Source organism: Scyliorhinus torazame, chromosome 5 (genome assembly GCF_047496885.1).
Source record: "Scyliorhinus torazame isolate Kashiwa2021f chromosome 5, sScyTor2.1, whole genome shotgun sequence".
NCBI classification, from domain to species: Eukaryota; Metazoa; Chordata; class Chondrichthyes; order Carcharhiniformes; family Scyliorhinidae; genus Scyliorhinus; species Scyliorhinus torazame.
Window position 1 is genome coordinate 516,584 of NC_092711.1, and position 12,500 is coordinate 529,083.

Genomic DNA, 12,500 nt, shown 5'->3' on the forward strand with positions numbered 1-12,500 from the left:
CATTAACATACAGATATGCAGATCACTACATCCCCCTTTTTTTAACATATTTTTTGTACCCCGTAAAGAAAATAGTCCAATAAGAAACGACGCTGTGAATATCTGTACAAGTGGTAATGAATTATACAAAGCCAATTAATATTGTATTAATGAGGCCAATCTTTATAAATTTAAATGGTTGCGGGGGGGGGGGGGGAGGGGGAAGGTGGGGGTTTTAAGACTGCCTGCTCGCACTGGAGGACGTTCGGTCGTCCTCCGTTTCCCCCCCCCCCCCCCCTCCGATGGAATTTTCCGGATTGTGGGCCGCACCTTGTCATCCAGTTTCTGTGCGCTGAACGTCAGCTCCACGTAGTCATTCGTTTCGGAAACTTCCTCAGCTGTGATCTGGCGGAGAGAGAGAGAGAGAGAGAGAGACCAGGTTCGTGGGGAATCCTTTACTCTAGACCAGGAACACCGAGTAGGCGTTTCGGCCCATCGAGCCTGCCCCGCCACTTGTGGCGTCATATTCCCAGCGCTCTCCCTCCACACCCCTTGACGCCTTTAGAGTCTCGAAATCGATCACTTCCCTTCTTGAATGCATTCAGTGTCTTGGCATCCACAGCCTTCTGCTGTCGAGAATTCCCCAGGTTCGCCGCCCTCTGACCCGCTATTAGCCCATTACGGATTCTGATGGCCTGACTGAAAAAGTTTGTCCTCATCTCAGTCCAAAATGGTATCCCCGTACACTGACCCCCTGTTCTGGGCCCACCCCACTGGGAACAGGCTGACAATACCCATAGACCCGGAACGTTTATGCAGATGAGCAAGACCTGTCAACGAATATGTAACTAACTTCCAGACATAGAGGCTCAGCTTGGCAGCGGGCCAAACAAAACAAGGCCGCCAGACTCCATAATGGGCTAATAGCGGGTCAGATACTCGTGTCCCAGAGGACCATGGATCTCGGTTGAATCGGCCTGGCTGAACGGGAGTACCCTGTTTATTCCCATTAACGAGATGAGATCTGGATGGGGCAAGTAACTAGGACTGAGGGCTCGCAGGACCGGTACAAAAGGAGCAACGTCGGAGCAGATCTTCTGGGAGTCCCCCAGGCACGGCCATCGCGAGAAGAAGGGACCCTGGGTTCCGGGCCCTGTGAAGCTGTCCACATCCAGCCAGCCTCCTACACTACGGGTAATACCTGGAGCTCAATTGTGCGTCTGAGTCACATTCCGTGCGAGTGAGAGAATTGTGAATAAAGTTGGATAGGATTGTGAACCTGTTTTGTTCTTTGTTCGTCTCGCTGCTCAGGGCACCTCGTTAAGTGTTTTGGTAGTCATGTTTTCTTAAAATCCTGCTTTGAAAGGCATGCTAGGCTTCTTTGGAGGCAGAGGTGCGATTAAAGCATCGTAAAAGTATGGGTGAACGGATTTTGTTTGCATTAAGCGGCTTGGGCGGGAAATTCGGGGACGGTGCCGGTTCATTGCCGGTCAGCCAAGCTCCGCCCCCCCCCTGCAAAATGGTGTCATCATCCAGCCCTCCCGCGACGCTTTCTCCCCTCCGATGGGCCGAGTTCTCGACGGCGCGGGGCACGTGTGGTTCAGCCATGCGGCCGCGAAATGTGTCCAGCAACGCTGCACTTTCCCGGGATCCGTGCCGCTAGCCGGGGGGGGGGGGCTCCTGTGAGGGCTGGGGGGACTGGTAAGGAGTGGCCCCAGGGTGCCCTATGGGGTCACGCATGGCGGGTTGGGTCCGCGCACGACCGGCGCCGCGTTCTGCGGTGCGATTGCTGCAGGTCACCAGCCGTGCGCACGCGTCAGCACGGTGGCGCCATTGCTGCCTCACGGCGCTGAGGACCCGGGTTCGAATCCCGGCCCCGGGTCACTGTCCGTGTGGAGTTTGCACATTCTCCCCGTGTCTGCGTGGGTTTCGCCCCCACAACCCAGGGTAGGTGGATTGGCCACGCTAAATTGCCCCTTAATTGGAAAAACATACCCGTGCGCAGGCGTGGCCTATGACCCGGCCAAACAAAACAGGCCGTCAGATAATGGGCTAATAGCGGGTCAGACGTGAGTGCATCTGAGGACCATGGGCACGGGAGCCGGGACTTTCACCAGGCGCCGCTGCTTGCCCCTCACCGGTCCCAAAATCGGTCCCTGCACTGTAGGGTTTCTTTGGGATTCTCTGTGGTTAATAGGAGGAGCCAGGGCCGTAGCAGTCAGGTATTGAATTTCTCAGTTTGGAAGTAGAGTTTTGAGATTGGGATGTCAACAGACAGCGCTCTTAATACAGTGAGGTTAGATCTCTGTGGATAGACCAGGAGCCTCTTTTCATAAGACCATAAGACATAGGAGCAGAATTAGGCCACTCGGCCCATTGAGTCTGCTCCGCCATTCAATCATGGCTGATATTTTCTCATCCCCATTCTCCTGCCTTCTCCCCATAACCCCTGATCCCCTTATTGATCAAGAACCTATCTATCTCTGTCTTAAAGACACTCAGTGATTTGGCCCCCACAGCCTTCTGCGGCAAAGAGTTCCACAGATTCACCACCCTCTGGCTGAAGAAATCCCTCCTCATCTCTGTTGTAAAGGATCGTCCCTTTAGTCTGAGATGGTGTCCTCTGTTTCTAGTTTTTCCTACAAGTGGAAACATCCTCTCCACGTCCACTCTATCCAGGCCTCGCCGTATCCTGTAAGTTTCAATAAGATCCCCCCTCATCCTTCTAAACTCCGAGTACAGACCCAGAGTCCTCAACCATTCCTCGTGTGACAAGCTCTTCATTCCAGGGATCGTTCGTGTGAACCTCCTCTGGACCCTTTCCAAGGCCCCAGCACATCCTTCCTTAGATACGGGGCCCAAAACTGCTGACAATACTCCAAATGGGAGCCTTATACAGCCTCAGAAGTACATCCCTGGTCTTGCATTCTCGCCCTCTCGACAGGAATGCTAACATTGCATTCGCCTTCTTAACTGCCGACTGAACCTGCACGTTAACCTGAAGAGAATCGTGAACAAGGACTCCCAAGTCCCTTTGTGCTTCTGATTTCCGAAGCGTTTCCCCGTTTAGAAAATAGTCTATGCCTAAATTCCTCCTTCCAAAGTGCATAACCTCACACTTTTCCACATTGTATTTCATCTGCCACTTCTTTGTCCACTCTCCTAGCCTGTCTAAATCCTTCTGCAGCCCCCTTGCTCCCTCAGTACTACCTGTCCCTCTACAGATCTTTGTATCATCTGCAAACTTAGCAACAGAGCCTTCAGTTCCTCCTTCCAGATCGTTAATGTATATCGTGAAAAGTTGTGGTCCCAGCACAGACCCCGAGGTACACCACTAGTCACCGGCTGCCATCCTGAAAAAGACCCCTTTATCCCCACTCTCTGCCAGTCAGCCAATCCTCTATCCATGCCAGGATCTTGCCCTGAACACCATACTTTCAAAGCAGTTCAGTTCAAATATTTGCCCATGAACAGGAGCAGAGAAATTCTAAAGGCTGACAGTTTAAACAGTCATTGAGACGGGCAAGAATCTACAAGCTGGTTCCTGCAGGATCTCTCTCTTTTTCTCTCAAAGCGTTTATCCAAGACATCGCTTTATATGAAGTATTCCTCTGTCTGCTAACTGCATTTAAAAATGGATTGTGACCTGAGCTGGGTGTTATTTGCGTGGAGCAAACGATAGCGGTTAAGGCTTATTGTGTCGCTGTATTGGTGAGCATTGTTTCACTGGTAATTGAAAGCTATTTTGGTTAATTCACTTTGGGGCTTGTGGGGCTGGAGTTGAGAGCCCGCCGGCCCATGGCGTGGTAATGGAGAACACCAGGCCCTGTTCTGTCTGTCCCCCCCTGTCGGTTAAAGAGGCAGCGAGGGGGAAGATTGACTCACGGTGATTGTGGATTTCCCCGCACTTTTCCCGTTTTTCAGCATCAGGGGTTTGGTGATTTTGGTCTGCGAGACGATCTGCAAAAGTAATGTCGTGTGAGCGGGATTCACAATGACGTCAACACACATCTACACAGACACATGTACACGCTCACACACACGCACTCACTCACACTCATTCACGTATTCAATCACACACAAATTCACAATCATTCACACACACATTCACACACACTCACTCACATATTCAAACACACACACATTCGCAATCATTCACACACACGCATTTACACATTTGCACACACACTCACTCACGCATTCACACACACTCACACAGTCACACTCACACACATTCACATACAGTCACGCTGACACACATCCACACCCACACATGCACACACTCACACATTCACACCCACAGATTCACACTCACACACACACTCACTCACACACCCAGACACATTCACACCCACCCACACTCATTCACACACACTCACATATTCACACAAACACACATTCACACTCACACACATTTACACACGCACTCACACATTCACACTCACAGACATTCACACACACACACTCACTCACACACCCAGACAATTCACACACACTCACATATTCACACAAACACACATTCGCACTCACACACATTTACACACACACTCACACATTCACACTCACAGACATTCACACACACACACTCACTCACACACCCAGACAATTCACACACACTCACATATTCACACAAACACACATTCGCACTCACACACATTTACACACACACTCACACATTCACACTCAGACATTCACACACACACACTCACTCACACACCCAGACAATTCACACACACTCACATATTCACACAAACACACATTCGCACTCACACACACATTCACACTCACACACATTCGCACACACTCACCCACATTCACAAAGACACGCACACACTCGCATATTCACACTCACACACATATATGCACACTTTCTCATTCACACTCACTCACGCACTCACACTCACACACATTCACAAACAGATGCACAGACTCACATATTCACACTCTCACGCGTTCACACACGCATTCAAACACATTCACACTCACACTCAAAGGCATTCACACACACACACATTCACAGGCACACACACACTCATACAGTCACTCACACTCACAAACGCACCAACACACACATTCACCCACACACTCTCACTCACACGCATTCACACTCACACCGACACACACACTCACTCGCTCTCCGGCGCCCGGTGCCAGTCCCATTTTAGGGCCTCTCCCGCAGATTCCGCCTCCCTCCCTTCCTCCCCCAGGCTCCCTCATCCCTCCCTCCCTCCCCCTCCGAGTCACAGGTGAGCGTTACCTGACCCAGAGTGCACTGGGCCGCTCCGAGCAAATCGTCGTCAGTGCAGCAGGTCTCGCCCCCGGTCTGGGCGTCATACACCTCGAACATCAGCGACTGCATCTCCTCGAAGAAATAGTCCACCCAGAATATCTTGGAGAAGACTGGGTTCAGGTTGCTTCTCATCACCTCCGTCCTATCCAGCTGCAAGAGGGCAAGAGGGGGGGCGTCAGCCAGGAACCGCCCGTCCCACATCCAGGCCATTCGGCCCATTGTCGTCGCTGCATGCAAGCCCCCTCCGGCTGCCACCCCCCTCTTCCCCTCAGCTCCCGCTGTGACTACCGACTCCCACAGAGGACTGTAGGGGACTGGAGGTCCCAGAGATAGGGAGGTTTGTAGGGGATGGAGGAGGTTACAGAGATAGGGAGGGTTGTAGGGGCTGGAGGAGGTTACAGAGATAGGGAGGGTTGCAGGGAGCTGGAGGAGGTTACAGAGATAGGGAGGGTTGTAGGGGCTGGAGGAGGTTACAGAGATAGGGAGGGTTGTAGGGGCTAGAGGAGGTTACAGAGATAGAGAGTGTTGTAGAGGCTGGAGGAGGTTACAGAGATAGGGAGGGTTGTAGGGGCTGGAGGAGGTTACAGAGATAGGGAGGGTTGTAGGGGCTGGAGGAGGTTACAGAGGTAGGGAGGGTTGTAGGGGGCAGGATGAGGTTACAGAGATAGGGAGGGTTGTAGGGGCTGGAGGAGGTTACAGAGGTAGGGAGGGTTGTAGGGGGCAGGATGAGGTTACAGAGATAGGGAGGGTTGTAGGGGCTGGAGGAGGTTACAGAGATAGGGAGGGTTGTAGGGGCTGGAGGAGGTTACACGGGGGAGGGTTGGGGGAACAGTCTATTCTGGAGGGAGCGGAGGCGTGGGAGAGGGGGCCCTCGGCCGATGAGGCGAGACGGAGTTTGGAGTGAGGTTGGGCGACGTTACGGAGGCGGGGGACCTTGTATGATTTCAATGGCCACCCGCGCATCTGGGTCCTCGGCATCAAGTCGGTGTAGGCCGAGAATAAAGCCTGCGCGTTTCCTGCCCAGGGCTTGCGGGGTGCACCCTCCTCCCCCCCCCCCCACCCCCCAGCACCCCCCCACCCCCCTCCCCTTAGAAGTGGGCGCTAGGCCTGAATGGGTTAAGATCGGGCCGGTAACCATGGCGACGTCTGCCGGAGCTCACACAAGCAGCATAGTCGAGCTGTCATAACGCGGCAGGTTGCCGTGGCAACCGATCGGCATCAAGCTCCTAATAGCTAATCTTGCAGCAAAATAAACTATTTTCAGAACCCTTCTCTTGATTTTAATTCTCCGCGTCAACTCAGCGAAGAAGCAAGCGGAACGGAAGCCCCTGGACTCACTGAGCATGCAGAGACCGCAGCATTGAGATTCAAACAGCACAGGGCTAGATACAGAGTAAAGCTCCCTCTACACTGTCCCCATCAAACACTCCCAGGACAGGTACAGCACGGGGTTAGATACAGGGTAAATCTCTCTCTACACTGTCCCCATCAAACACTCCCAGGACAGGTACAGCACGGGGTTAGATACAGAGTAAAGCTCCCTCTACACTGTCCCCATCAAACACTCCTAGGACAGGTACAGCCCGGGGTTAGATACAGAGTAAAGCTCCCTCTACACTGTCCCCATCAAACACTCCCAGGACAGGTACAGCACGGGGTTAGATACAGAGTAAAGCTCCCTCTACACTGTCCCCATCAAACGCTCCCAGGACAGGTACAGAACGGGGTTAGGTACAGGGTAAAGCTCCCTCTGCACTCTCCCCATCAAACACTCCCAGGACATTTACAGCACGGGGTTAGATACAGAGTAAAGCTCCCTCTACAGTGTCCCCATCAAACACTCCCAGGACAGGTACAGCACGGGGTTAGATACAGAGTAAAGCTCCCTCTGCACTGTCCCCATCAAGCACTCCCAAGACAGGTACAGCACGGGGTTAGAAACAGAATAAAGCCCCCTCTACACTGTCCCCATCAAACACTCCCAGGACGGGTACAGCACGGGGTTAGATACAGAGTAAAGCTCCCTCTACACTGTCCCCATCAAACACTCCCAGGACAGGAACAGCACGGGGTTAGATACAGAGTAAAGCTCCCTCTACACTGTCCCCATCAAACACTCCCAGGACAGGTACAGCACGGAGTTAGATACAGAGTAAAGCTCGCTCTACACTGTCCCCAGCAAACACTCCCAGGACAGGTACAACACGGGGTTAGATACAGAGTAAAGCTCGCTCTACACTGTCCCCATCGAACACTCCCAGGACAGGTACAGCACTGGTTTAGATACAGAGTAAAGCTCCCTCTACACTGTCCCCATCAAACACTCCCAGGACAGGTACAGCATGGGGTTAGATACAGAGTAAAGCTCCCTCTACACTGTCCCCATCAAACGCTCCCAGGACAGGTACAGAACGGGGTTAGGTACAGAGTAAAGCTCCCTCTGCACTGTCCCCATCAAACACTCCCAGGACAGGTACAGCACGGGGTTAGATACAGAGGAAAGCTCCCTCTACAGTGTCCCCATCAAACACTCCCAGGACAGGTACAGCACGGGTTTAGATACAGAGTAAAGCTCCCTCTGCACTGTCCCCATCAAACACTCCCAGGACAGGTACAGCACGGGGTTAGAAACAGAGTAAAGCCCCCTCTACACTGTCCCCATCAAACACTCCCAGGAGGGGTACAGCACGGGGTTAGATACAGAGTAAAGCTCCCTCTACACTGTCCCCATCAAACACTCCCAGGACAGGTACAGCACGGGGTGAGATACAGAGTAAAGCTCCCTCTACACTGTCCCCATCAAACACTCCCAGGACAGGTACAGCACGGAGTTAGATACAGAGTAAAGCTCCCTCTACACTGTCCCCAACAAACACTCCCAGGACAGGTACAGCACGGCGTTAGATACAGAGTAAAGCTCCCTCTACACTGTCCCCATCAAACACTCCCAGGACAGGTGCAGCACGGGGTTAGATGCAGAGTAAAGCTCCCTCTACACTGTCCCTATCAAACACTCCCAGGACAGGTACAGCACGGGGTTAGTCACAGAGTAAAGCTCCCTCTACACTGTCCCCATCAAACACTCCCAGGACAGGTACAGCACTGGGCTCGATACAGAGTAAAGCTTACTCTACACTGTCCCCATCAAACACTCCCAGGACAGGAACAGCACGGGGTTAGATACAGAGTAAAGCTCCATCTACACTGTCCCCATCAAACACACCCAGGGCAGGTACAGCACGGGGTTAGATACAGAGTAAAGCTCCCTCTACACTGCGCCCATCAAACACTCCCAGGACAGGTACAGCAGTGGGTTAGATACAGAGTAAAGCTCCCTCTACACTGTCCCCAGCAAACACTCCCAGGACAGGTACAGCACGGGGTTAGATACAGAGTAAAGCTCCCTCTACACTGTCCCCATCAAACACTCCCAGGACAGGTACAGCACGGGGTTAGATACAGAGTAAAGCTCCCTCTACACTGTCCCCATCAAACACTCCGAGGACAGGTACAGCACGGGGCTAGATACAGAGTAAAGCTCCCTCTCCACTGTCCCCATCAAACACTCCCAGGACAGGTACAGCACGGGGATAGACACAGAGTAAAGCTCCCTCTCCACTGTCCCCATCAATCACTCCCAGGACAGGTACAGCACGGGGATAGATACAGAGTAAAGCTCCCTCTACACTGTCCCCATCAAACAGTCCCCGGACAGGTACAGCACGGGGTTAGATACAGAGTAAAGTTCCCACTACACTGTCCCCATCAAACACTCCCAGGACAGGTACAGCACGGGGATAGATACAGAGTAAAGCTCCCTCTACACTGTCCCCATCAAACACTCCCAGGACAGATACAGCACGGGGTTAGATACAGAGTAAAGCTCCCTCTACACTGACCCCATCAAACACACCCAGGACAGGTACAGCACGATGTTAGATACAGAGTAAAGCTCCCTCCACACTGCCCCCATCAAACACTCCCAGGACAAGTACAGCACGGGGATAGATACAGAGTAAAGCTCCCTCTACACTGTCCCCATCAAACACTCCCAGAACAGGTACAGCACGGGGTTAGATACAGAGTAAAGCTCCCTCTACACTGACCCCATCAAACACACCCAGGACAGGTACAGCACGATGTTAGATACAGAGTAAAGCTCCCTCCACACTGCCCCCATCAAACACTCCCAGGACAAGTACAGCACGGGGATAGATACAGAGTAAAGCTCCCTCTTCACTGTCCCCATCAAACACCCCCGGGACAGGTAGAGCACGGGGTTAGATACAGAGTAAAGCTCCCTCTGCACTGTCCCCATCAAACACTCCCAGGACAGGTACAGCACGGGGTTAGATACAGAGTAAAGCTCCCTCTACACTGTCCCCATCAAACACTCCCAGGGCAGGTACAGCACGGGGTTAGATACAGAGTAAAGCTCCCTCTACACTGTCCCCATCAAAAACTCCCAGGACAGGTACAGCACGAGGTTAGAAACTGAGAAAAGCTCCCTCTACACTGTCCCCATCAAACACTCCCAGGACAGGTACAGCACGGGGTTAGATACAGAGTAAAGCTCCCTCTACACTGTCCCCATCAAACACTCCCAGGACAGGTACAGCACGGGGTTAGATACAGAGTAAAGCTCCCTCTACACTGTCCCCATCAAACACTCCCAGGACAGGTACAGCACGAGGTTAGAAACTGAGAAAAGCTCCCTCTACACTGTCCCCATCAAACACTCCCAGGACAGGTACAGCACGGGGTTAGATACAGAGTAAAGCTCCCTCTCCACTGTCCCCATCAAACACTCCCAGGGCAGGTACAGCACGGGGATAGATACAAAGTAAAGCTCCCTCTCCACTGTCCCCATCAAACACTCCCAGGACAGGTACAGCACGGGGTTAGATACAGAGTAAAGCTCCCTCTCCACTGTCCCCATCAAACACTCCCAGGACAGATACAGCACGGGGATAGATACAGAGTAAAGCTCCCTCTACACTGTCCCCATCAAACAGTCCCAGGACAGGTACAGCACGGGGTTAGATACAGAGTAAAGTTCCCACTACACTGTCCCTATCAAACACTCCCAGGACAGGTACAGCACGGGGATAGATACAGAGTAAAGCTCCCTCTACACTGTCCCCATCAAACAGTCCCAGGACAGGTACAGCACGGGGTTAGATACAGAGTAAAGTTCCCACTACACTGTCCCTATCAAACACTCCCAGGACAGGTACAGCACGGGGTTAGATACAGAGTAAAGATCCCTCTACACTGTCCCCATCAAACACTCCCAGGACAGGTACAGCACGGGGTTAGATACAGAGTAAAGCTCCCTCTACACTGTCCCCATCAAACACTCCCAGGACAGGTACAGCACGGGGTTAGATACAGAGTAAAGCTCCCTCTACACTGACCCCATCAAACACACCCAGGACAGGTACAGCACGGGGTTAGATACAGAGTAAAGCTCCCTCTACACTGTCCCCATCAAACACTCCCAGGACAGGTACAGCACGGGGTTAGATACAGAGTAAAGATCCCTCTACACTGTCCCCATCAAACACTCCCAGGACAGGTACAGCACGGGGTTAGATACAGAGTAAAGCTCCCTCTACACTGTCCCCATCAAACACTCCCAGGACAGGTACAGCACGGGGTTAGATACAGAGTAAAGCTCCCTCTACACTGTCCCCATCAAACACTCCCAGGACAGGTACAGCACGGGGTTAGATACAGAGTAAAGCTCCCTCTACACTGACCCCATCAAACACACCCAGGACAGGTACAGCACGGGGTTAGATACAGAGTAAAGCTCCCTCTACACTGTCCCCATGATACACTCAAAGGACAGGTACAGCACGGGGTTAGATACAGAGTAAAGCTCCCTCTACACTGTCCCATTCAAACACTCCCAGGACAGGTACAGCACGGGGTTAGATACAGAGGAAAAGCTCCCTCTACACTGTCCCCATCAAACACTCCCAGGGACAGGTACAGCACGGGGTTAGATACAGAGTAAAGCTCCCTCTACACGTTCCCCATCAACACTCCCAGGACAGGTATAGCACGGGGTTAGATACAGAGTAAAGCTCCCTCTACACTGTCCCCATCAAACACTCCCAGGACAGGTACAGCACGGGGTTAGATACAGAGTAAAGCTCCCTCTACACTGTCCCCATCAAACACTCCCACGACAGGTACCGCATGGGGATAGATACAGAGTAAAGCTCCCTCTACACTGTCCCCATCAAACACCCCCAGGACAGGTAGAGCACGGGGTTAGATACAGAGTAAAGCTCCCTCTGCACTGTCCCCATGAAACACTCCCAGGACAGGTACAGCACGGGGTTAGATACAGAGTAAAGCTCCCTCTACACTGTCCCCATCAAACACTCCCAGGGCAGGTACAGCACGGGGTTAGATACAGAGTAAAGCTCCCTCTACACTGTCCCCATCAAACACTCCCAGGACAGGTACAGCACAGGGTTAGATACAGAGTAAAGCTCCCTCTACACTGTCCCCATCAAACACTCCCAGGACAGGTACAGCACGGGGTTAGAAACTGAGAAAAGCTCCCTCTGCACTGTCCCCATCAAACACTCCCAGGATAGGTACAGCACGGATTTAGATACAGAGTAAAGCTCCCTCTACACTGTCCCCATCAAACACTCCCAGGACAGGTACAGCACGGGGTTAGATACAGAGTAAAGCTCCCTCTACACTGTCCCCATCAAACACTCCCAGGACAGGTACAGCACGGGGTTAGGTACAGAGTAAAGCTCCCTCTACACTGTCCCCATCAAACACCCCCAGGACAGGTAGAGCACGGGGTTAGATACAGAGTAAAGCTCCCTCTGCACTGTCCCCATCAAACACTCCCAGGACAGGTACAGCACGGGGTTAGATACAGAGTAAAGCTCCCTCTAAACTGTCCCCATCAAACACTCCCAGGATAGGTACAGCACGGATTTAGATACAGAGTAAAGCTCCCTCTACACTGTCCCCTTCAAACACTCCCAGGACAGGTACAGCACGGGGTTAGATACAGAGTAAAGCTCCCTCAAAACTGTCCCCATCAAACACTCCCAGGACAGGTACAGCACGGGGTTAGATACAGAGTAAAGCTCCCTCAAAACTGTCCCCATCAAACACTCCCGAGACAGGTACAGCACGGGGTTAGATACAGAGTAAAGCTCCCTCTACACGTTCCCCATCAACACTCCCAGGA

The 12,500-nt window shown here is 52.4% G+C and overlaps 1 protein-coding gene across 3 annotated transcripts in view; it reads right to left on the reverse strand.

Moving 5' to 3' along the window:
* LOC140418131 (copine-6-like) overlaps nucleotides 1–12,500 on the reverse strand; it is a 581,759-nt gene that overhangs the window by 317,240 nt on the left and 252,019 nt on the right. For all 3 annotated transcript variants that reach the window (XM_072501545.1, XM_072501543.1, XM_072501544.1), the window contains 3 exons: nucleotides 5,237–5,419; nucleotides 3,865–3,939; nucleotides 310–384 (listed from right to left, as the gene is read on the reverse strand). In XM_072501545.1, coding sequence (XP_072357646.1) covers nucleotides 310–384; nucleotides 3,865–3,939; nucleotides 5,237–5,401 — 315 coding nt within the window. In that variant the 5' untranslated portion in view covers nucleotides 5,402–5,419. The remainder of the gene's footprint in view (nucleotides 1–309; nucleotides 385–3,864; nucleotides 3,940–5,236; nucleotides 5,420–12,500) is intronic.